The sequence below is a fragment of the Triticum urartu genome, chromosome 3 (assembly GCF_003073215.2).
Source record: "Triticum urartu cultivar G1812 chromosome 3, Tu2.1, whole genome shotgun sequence".
Lineage (NCBI taxonomy): Eukaryota > Viridiplantae > Streptophyta > Magnoliopsida > Poales > Poaceae > Triticum > Triticum urartu.
Genome location: NC_053024.1, coordinates 289,785,115 through 289,794,848, shown reverse-complemented (window position 1 = coordinate 289,794,848; position 9,734 = coordinate 289,785,115). Strand labels below are relative to the sequence as shown.

Genomic DNA, 9,734 nt, shown 5'->3' with positions numbered 1-9,734 from the left:
GGGCGTGGCCCCCCTTTCCTTCCCCTCTCCCTCTCCTCCCCCTTTCCCCCTTCGAAAGAAGGAAGGGGGGCTAGGACTAGGAGTCCAAGTCGGTTCCCCCCATGGTGCGCCCCTAGGGCCGGCCTCCTCCCCTCTCCTGCTTTATATTCGGGGGCAGGGGGCACCCTAAAGCACATCGAATTGTTCTTAGCCGTGTGCGGTGCCCCCTCCACAGTTTACTCCTCCGGTCATATTGTCGTAGTGCTTAGGCGACCCTGCGCGGATCACATCACCATCATTGTCACCACGCCGTCGTGCTGACGAGACTCTCCCTCAAAACTTTGCTGGATCAAGAGTTCGAGGGACGTCATCGAGCTGAACGTGTGCTGAACTCGGAGGTGCCGTATGTTCGGTGCTTGATCGGTTGGATCGCGAAGACGTTCGACTACATCAACCGCGTTAAGCTAACGTTTCCGCTTTTGTTCTACGAGGGTACGTGGACACACTCTCCCCCTCTCGTTGCTATGCATCTCCTAGATAGATCTTGCCTGATCGTAGGATTTTTTTGAAATTGCATGCTACATTCCCTAACAGGCCTAACCCGAGAGTTGGCATGGTGGGAGCCAGGCTGGTGTCCGGGGGCCGAAAGGTCCGGGCGGGACAGAGGTTCCGGGCGCCAGAAGGTCCGGGCCAGGTTCCGGGCTGGTTCCAAGCTAGCTAGAGAGTTGGCACGCCCGGGCTCGTCTGGGTCATCGGAGGCCGGAAGTTCCGGGGCGGCCGGAGGTTCCGGGCTCTGGCCGGAAGTTCCGGGCTAAACAGGGAGTTGATGCTTGTTCCTTCTTCCTCAGCTCATGGCTTTGTGGCTTCTGCGTTGTACCTGATCACACATAGTGTTTCTGACTTAGGCAGTAGCCATGTCTCACTCGAATGTAAGGGAAACTCAAGTAGGAGACATGTCACCTCAGATTGAATAGCACGTGCTCGAGCTCTTGTCATGGGTCCACTTGGAGCTTGGGCAGTTGAGGTAGTGTCCACGGGGATGACCACGGGATGCTCCGCATGAGAGAGAGAGAGAGAAAGAGAGAGAGACCAAGTGTCATCTAATAGGTTTAGGGAGACGACTGGGTAAAGGACTATAGCAAGTGCAGTAGTATTAGTGGCGTGCCAGAATAAGCCCACACCACTACTAAGTGGGGTCCCCGAAAGCGGGCCTGGCGTGCAAGAATTAGTCCCACACCACTGGTAGTTGTCATGTTAGTGGCGTGCCCTTTAGGTAGCATGCCACTAGTGACTTGTTTGAGGGTCAGTCCGTTGGGCCCACACACAATTGTGTGTGTGTGTGTGTGGATGTTTGGCCACATCACTAATAACCTATCATTGTCAGTATGGCTGTATTTGGGCACGTCCATGATATTTCGGGCAATTACACCCTCACAACTGGTATTCAGGCAAAATACCAGTGGCGTGACTCCTTGGTGGTGCGCCACTAATGTAGATTGCCTATAAGCATTTTTCTGCACTAGTGTTTGCCTTTATCTTTGACTTAATCATTTATGTATTCTTTCTTTGACTCGTTGACCATGAATACTTGCTTGAAAATTTGTTGATCGGGGTGACTTTCTTGGACTCACATGGCCTACTTCGACATTCATTGACCTCCTCAACTTGTGTTGACTATCATCAATTTTTGTTGACCATCCATGTGGTGTGCTATGTAGGATTGGGGTGGGACCTCGGGTATAGTTTTGGCTATTCCCTCTATAGGACCAACGAGGCCAATTGAGGCAATTGACTATTTTCCCAACTATATCCAACTATGTATTTTCACCACCCCAATACATATGCCCTATTATTTTTCGTACCCATAATGTTCTATTCTGATCCTTGTCAACATACTTGTAGTGATCAAATATAAATTCATTACCATGTGTGTACGAATCATGGATCAATACTCATCATGGAAGAAAACATGTGCATAACATATACGAGTTATGTAACACATAAACTATGTGACGAACTATAACAATGAAGTAAATTGCTGCAAAAGGCACCAACACATGGACACCATATTTAATTTGGAAAACCCTCAAGCTGGGTAAAACCACAGGCTGATGTCACCTAAATATTATTCAACTTTATGATTGGTGAATACATTAAGTTCCTCTCTAAGTAGCAGGTGCTCACATAATCAAAATTGCATCATGCTCGACATCAAACACCCGGATTTGGGACAACAATAGCTATGGATTGATACAATCTTATGAAAATTAATGAAAACTCGGTTGAAGGAGTCAAGGATGTGGTGCATCAGAACTTTAGGATGAACTCCCTTTCTCAATGACAAGCTTCTTGCTTCGATCTTCCGATATTTCCAATGTGCTTTGTTAGTGCTTTCTTTCTTCTTCTCCCGTGAAGGCTATCATGAAAATTCTATGTCTCTCACTGGTGATCGTTGGATGGGAGGTTAAACATCTCCCTTTCCTTGTGTACAAATTCAAAGTGTCCTACTCCAATTAGTGTGTGTGGTTTTAGGTCCAAATTGCTTAACAAGAAAGTGTTTTTTGAAGATTGACCATATATAAACTTCCAAACTACTTTCCTATTGATTTTCAAGTGTTGGTTCATATGACAAGTAGTCATCTATTGTATTGTTTGTCTTGATCCATACATATACATCCAAGCAAGTAAATAGGCAACAAAATGCTAGTATTGCCTAACAAGCTATGTGGTGCAAACGACGCGGTAGGGACCTTCCCTACAATTTTTTCGTTCAAAGAAAAACTATGTGGTCCAAATGAGGTTTCTCACATTTATTTTTCGACCATGTCAATGAAAACTTTTGTTCATTTCTTTTTGTGAAGTGCAGTCCGCTATTGATAATTCATGGCCAAATACTTGTCGCATCATGGCCAATGTTCACAATGGTTTTAAAAGAAGGAGAAAAGCAACACCACCACCATCACCACTAATTTCCCTTCGCATACATTCACGAGCTAAAAATATAGTAATCAATTTGTCCATAAAAGAAACTTGCGCGCCTCTCGTCCATTTGTTTTCAATTATATTACCCCGCTGACTACAAACTATGTAGCTTCGTATATTCAAACGTTAACCAGGTGCCTCGTGGTTCGATAGCAACTAAAAATATACTTTGTTTCCTCGTAAGAAAACCAAATAGCATATCTTTTTAGCCATCAAGATGTTACACTATATTTACGTCACGGGAATGTCCATCCAGTTGGTTAACAAGAAATTGATTGCATATACCCAGTCGGTTTTCACCTCAATCCATGGCTAGAAACTCAGAATTTAGTACATGTTGCTTTGTTCTTCTGTGGATTTTACCCTAGTTTAATCACATGCGGCTCTCCTTTGTGTGTAAATAAACAATGGCACCAACTCTGAAACAACAATAAGCAAAGTACAAGGGCCTTGCAAGAATAAGAAGGAAATTAAATAAAGAGAATGATGAAAAGAGGTGAGATGGGCGTGTGGTTAGAGATTGGCCTGCTGTACACATGGCGCGCGCCCATTTGAAGCCGAAGATTACACCTCATCGCCGCCTTATCGCACCACACCCTATCTCTTACATGTCAGCTCTCAGCAGCAGCTGCTCTGCTCTGCTCTGCTGCATATACAGCGCTCCCTCTCCGTTCCCCCGAACTCTTCGCTCCCATTCCGCGCTGTCCGTCACACACAGGATGGCGTCCGCCATGGAGCTCTCCCTCCTCAACCCCGCAATGCACCACCACGGCATCGCGGCCAAGACGGCCTCCCACCTCCCGGTTCTCCCCGCGCGCCGGGGCGCCGTCCGCTTCCGCGTGAGGGCCGCCGCCGCGGCGCCGCCCGCACCCGCCGCGAAGCCCGGCTCGCCCAAGAAGCGGGGCAAGACGGAGGTCAACGAGTCGCTGCTCACGCCGCGCTTCTACACCACGGACTTCGACGAGATGGAGCAGCTATTTAACGCCGAGATTAACAAGCAGCTCAACCAGGACGAGTTCGACGCGCTGCTGCAGGAGTTCAAGACGGACTACAACCAGACCCACTTCATCCGCAACCCCGAGTTCAAGGAAGCTGCCGACAAGATGCAGGGCCCGCTCCGCCAGATCTTCGTCGAGTTCCTCGAGCGCTCCTGCACCGCCGAGTTCTCCGGGTTCCTCCTCTACAAGGAGCTCGGCCGCAGGCTCAAGGTTCGTGTACCACTTCTTCTTCTTCTTCTCTGCTCTTGCATGTGGGCATTTCGTAGAGCAGCTGGTGGGTGTGCGCTGATGCCCGCGTTTCCTTTTCAGAAAACCAACCCGGTGGTGGCTGAGATCTTCTCGCTCATGTCCAGGGACGAGGCCCGGCACGCTGGGTATGGAGTACTTGCTTGCACTCTTATTCCCATCAAAACAAAACAATTCGATCGGGCGTAGCCACTAACCAGAAGCCAAATGCATTGACTATGACCAGAAATGCCTTCTTCCCTCATGTAAAAAGTTTAAGCTTCAACTCAATTTCGAAAGAATTATCAACTATTAACTACTAGTACTGTAGTTTACTACTCTAGTTCTCAGCATGATTTGTGTTATTCATAAAGAAACATGATTCGTGCTGTGTAGGTTCTTGAACAAGGGGCTGTCCGACTTCAACCTGGCTCTGGACCTCGGCTTCTTGACCAAGGCTAGGAAGTACACCTTCTTCAAGCCAAAGTTCATCTTCTACGCCACATACCTGTCCGAGAAGATCGGCTACTGGAGGTACATCACCATCTTCAGGCACCTAAAGGCCAACCCGGAGTACCAGGTGTACCCCATCTTCAAGTACTTCGAGAACTGGTGTCAGGACGAGAACCGGCATGGCGATTTCTTCTCCGCGCTGCTCAAGGCGCAGCCGCAGTTCCTCAATGACTGGAAGGCCAAGCTCTGGTCACGCTTCTTCTGCCTCTCGGTAAAGCAAGCTAATCCCTGCATTTTCTTCGATGGGAGTTTGCCATGTCCCTCTTTCTAACAGCTGCGTGCAATTGGACGACATTTCGCAGGTGTATATAACCATGTACCTGAATGACTGCCAACGTAGTGCCTTCTACGAAGGAATTGGTCTCAACACCAAAGAATTCGACATGCATGTCATCTATGAGGTAAAATGAAGTGACTTTTCCTGTTTGTATACTCAATTAATGGCATGCATGCCCTAGTTGCTTCATTGAGTGTTTTATCAGGCAGTTTCTGGAGAGCTGCTCAACATGACAATAATGACCTTTCGTACAATAAACATCACCCCTATGAAGCATTATACTCTACTCCCTCTGTCCCATAATATAAAAGTGTTTTTGACACTACATTAATATCAAAAACGTTCTTATATTATGGGACGGAGGGAGTAGTTTATTTATATGCTTATTATGACAATATTAGAGCTTCGACGTAAATCAAGACCTCTATTGATGATACTGTTGGTGCATATCTCTGCAGACAAACCGCACGACGGCGAGGATCTTCCCTGCTGTGCCGGATGTTGAGAACCCTGAATTCAAGAGGAAGCTAGACAGGATGGTAGATATCAACCTGAAGATCATTTCTATAGGAGAGTCCAACGACATGCCCCTGGTGAAGAACCTGAAGAGGGTTCCTCTTATTGCCCAACTAGTGTCTGAGATCATCGCTGCGTACCTCATGCCCCCAATCGAGTCTGGCTCCGTTGATTTTGCCGAGTTTGAGCCCAAGCTTGTCTACTGAATTTGTAGAAGAAGGATCCATCTATGCCTTTCTTTTCAGACATAATCATGCATCATGCTCCTCGAGAGTCTCTGAATGAGCACATGATCCATGGTTAATTAACAGGATCTACATCCTCCTGTGCTCATCTGTAAAGTATTAAAACTCGGCAAGTTTTTGCTTAGTCACATCAACATGTAAGTGGCAGTGAACTGCATCAAAGCATGTGTTCCGGTTTTGCTTCAGGTGGAGAAGCATATCTGAAGTTGTTATGTAACTTGTGTCGATACTTGATTAAATAGCAATATAGCATCCGATTTTGTAGATATGTTATGTATCACACATGGCATGTTTGTTAGGTCAACAACGGCATTGACATTTTGTTACCGTAAATGTATGCATGAAATTAAAGAGTAAAATTCATGAAACTGCATCTATTTGTACAAAATATCACAAAACGATGCCCTTACACAAAGTTTCAAGAAACTACATATGGCTAGGCAAAACATATGGAAAACTACACTTTTATGTGCAACTCTAACAAAATGTGACCTCTTTTTATGCCACGATGTCATTTTCCTACATGGATGGAATGTGGTTAACATTGTGACGTTGTCATGCCCCAGGGGTGTCTCATTCTCACCTTACGAAGCCGGTCCCCCTAGGTCGGTTATGCAATGGGCCAATCAACCCGGCCATGGCCCCACGGCATAATGGTCCCGGAAGGCTTGAAGTACAAGACAAAGCAACCGGCGTCCGAAAGGCTCCTCTTAACCAACTTAGAACATGTAACACTAGACACCGGCACCCATAAAAGCCGAGGCCAGGCTAGTCGCATAGATACAACAACAAAACCATAGAGCTCTAATCAATCCCTCGATCTTTGTAACCCCTACACAATCAATATACACGAGGAGGAGTAGGGTATTACCTCGTCTACCGAGGGCTTGAACATGGGTAAAACTCTGCTCATGTTACCATCTGATCTACACCTATGCCCATATACAATATCAGATACGCCAAAAATACTCTGAAAGTGGCATGCCATGTAGTGTTGTGTGAGGCGAACCCAGCTATCCGATGGTTTCTCCAGTTGGTGTTAGTGTCATGATGTCGGGCCAGATCTTCGCGTTTGGATCAATGTCCTTCATCGCCGACTCAGGGGGGGGGGGGGGGGGGGGGGGGGGGGGGGGGGGGGGGTCTCGAGCTCGTCGAGACCTACACGCTAGGCCAGATTTTGCACTTCGACAACCTTAGATTCATCGTCGATTCTCGCGACGAGCTTGTCCTCCGACGCTTGGTTCCTAGCCAGGCCAATGAGTGACTGGTGAACTTCATCAACCCACCTGCCACCCATGTCGTGGCCAATGCTCAAACCTTCCACGACATCTTGGAGGAGGAAGCCGGCAACACGGATGAACTAGAGGACCTCGATGAGGAGATGGGCAACTGATACGTCCAATTTGCACCACTATTTATTATAATTTACTCTATATCAATGATGTTTTGCACATTATTGCTCAACTCTAATGCCAATTACCTTCAATTTGCATGTAATACGCAGAAAGAAAAATTCTCAGGAAAATACAAGACAACTAGAAAACAAGGGCAAAACAACAACAAACGAAGAAGTATTTTTCCAAAGCTCAAAAGGCTGAATTTTTTATTGAATTATTTTCCAAGAAAAGAAATCGAAGGCCAGAGGGGAGCTAGAGGGGGCCCACGCGCCTCTGGACCCATGGGGGGGCCACGTGGAGGCCTTGGCCACTGCCTCTTGATGCCCTTTGGCATAAATTCACTTTTGTCCTAAAAAGTTCTAGTATTTTTCCGCCGCCGCTGTGAAGCCGAACCGAGGCACAACACTTTTGCCCTCCGGCAGGCTGATTATGCCAGAGATCCATCTCTCCAGGAGAGGGAATTTGAAACCATCGTCATCACCAACACTCCAATCATCATTGAGATCATCATCTCCATCAACATCTTCATCAATATAGTCATCTCCAATTCTCCATCAGTTCCCTTCACCCCAACTTTTTATGTATGAACTTTTATCTTAGATCCTTTGCTGAGTATAATTTCTAGTGTTGATTACTCCTTGTAGTTGATGCTTAGAAGTTTTATTACTGAAACATTCTTACGATCATATTGCTATTCATATATTCATATCCTACTCCTAATCCTATGCAGGCTACACCATCTCGTCTTCCTTAAGATATTCCGCCAGACCTTGCTGAAGCATGTCAGGTAGCAGATGGAATTTGTGATCTTGTCAAGGAACTCGGGATGGAGAACGAAAAGTTGAAGATTGAAAATCGTGTTCTCAAGCTGATCTACTTGAACATACCTCCATCACCACCAAAGGATCAAAACTGAGTACATGAGTAATTGCATCCTCCTTAGCTTATTCCAAGCTTAGGGAGGTGCTAGGGTATTTTTTACTTTGTTCTTATCTTGCTTTATATCTCGATCCCTTAGGTTATATCTTGATTAGAGAAGTTATAGTTTGGTATATTGGCTTTCAATATGTTCTATCTACTCGTTCAGAGCAATTATTAATGCATTTGTCGGTGCGAGATTATATAATGAAGAGATGGCATGCGAATTTCTTTTGCTTTTTCATTATTATATCCTAACACTATAATTCAATCTTATACAATTATCTTGTGGAAGGTCGTGACTTTAAATGTTGGGTATAACAGTTGGTAAACGTAATAGAAACAAAAAATAGGACTTACAAACATCGAAGATCAATATGAAGATGCATAACGGGTTGGGATCACGATTGTTACCATCACCGAGTTATAGTGGAAGAAGAATGTGTCGGTGTAGATTGTACTTGGAGTCCCTCGAACTGTTGATGAACGATCCCTCATACCGCCCACGAATAGTACCTCGAACCGAAGACCGAAAGCACGGCCTCTTTACTTGGTTGCAAGCGTGCAACCTTCACGATCTGGCAGCGCTTCACCGGCCAGAGCTAATCGCACCGAAGAATTAGAGAGAGGAGATTAGAACCACATTGGTCTTCTAATTATGAGGATTAGAGGAACTATACCAATCTCTAATTAGTCAACTAGGACCAACTAGAACTAGGGCAAGATGAACTAGAGGAGGCTCCAAAACTTGTGTATATCAATAGAACAAAAAACCCTAGTATATATAGGTTGGAGGGGAGGGAGAGGGCAACCACCAAGGAGGGAAGGTCCCTCCTTGGGGAGTCGACCAAGGGGGAGAATTCCAACTCCTCCCTGTAACACCCCAGTGTAATGATGCTACAGTAATCTCTGAGATCAAGCTAATCATTTTGCTATAACAGTGCTTAGTCACTTTGATCAATATTCCTTTTCAAATTCCAGTTGAATTCAATTTCAAATTCTGAGTGAATTTCAAAAATGCTCAAACATGAAAACTAAAATGTTCATCATGTGTAAGATATTCTCCTGGTAATATTGGTGGTGATCCAACATTTTTGCAAAATGCCTATGTGGCCTAAAATAGCTAAAACAGAAAAGCTTTAAAAAAAGGGAGAGAGAGAAGGCCCCTGACTCCCCCTGGGCCTCGGCCCACCCCTCCACCCGAGTCAGCCCACCTAACCCCTCATGGCCCAACTCCCTGCACCGATTGCCTCCCCCTCCTTCCTGTTCCTCGGACTCGGCCGCTACAGGGCGCTCCCGCCCACGGTCGGCGCCGCACCACCTTGTCGACGACGCGGGAGAGGACAAGGCCGCCCTGACGCCTCGGCCTCCACCCATCTCTCCCACTTGCTCCCTCTCTCTCTGTCTCTCCCGCTCCCCACCAGTTCCCCGCTCGCTTCTTCTCCCCCAGTTCCCCATCCACGCCCGAGCGCGGTTGCCGCCGTCCTCAGTTGTTGTCGCGGCCACCCGCGGCCCCGCGCCCGCTGACCCTGTCGGTGAGCTCTGCGGGGCTCGACTCCTTCGACCGGTGGCCTCAGCTGGAGCTCGGAGGCGCGATAGCGCCGTTTCCCCCTTCGTCTGCATCTTCGGCCACCGCAAATCGCCGCCGTCGATTCGTCGTCTCCACTGTGCCACAAAGCTTCCA

At 46.9% G+C, this 9,734-nt stretch overlaps 1 protein-coding gene across 1 annotated transcript; it reads left to right on the top strand.

Annotated features, from left to right (window-relative positions):
• Positions 1 to 3,615: 3,615 nt before the first annotated feature.
• Positions 3,616 to 6,001, top strand: LOC125543838 (magnesium-protoporphyrin IX monomethyl ester [oxidative] cyclase, chloroplastic). Its single transcript, XM_048707320.1, has 5 exons — positions 3,616 to 4,169; positions 4,269 to 4,333; positions 4,581 to 4,908; positions 5,000 to 5,098; positions 5,433 to 6,001. Exons 1-5 carry the CDS (start codon positions 3,681 to 3,683, stop codon positions 5,694 to 5,696), a joined length of 1,245 nt encoding a protein of 414 aa, XP_048563277.1. The 5' UTR covers positions 3,616 to 3,680; the 3' UTR covers positions 5,697 to 6,001.
• Positions 6,002 to 9,734: the final 3,733 nt, after the last annotated feature.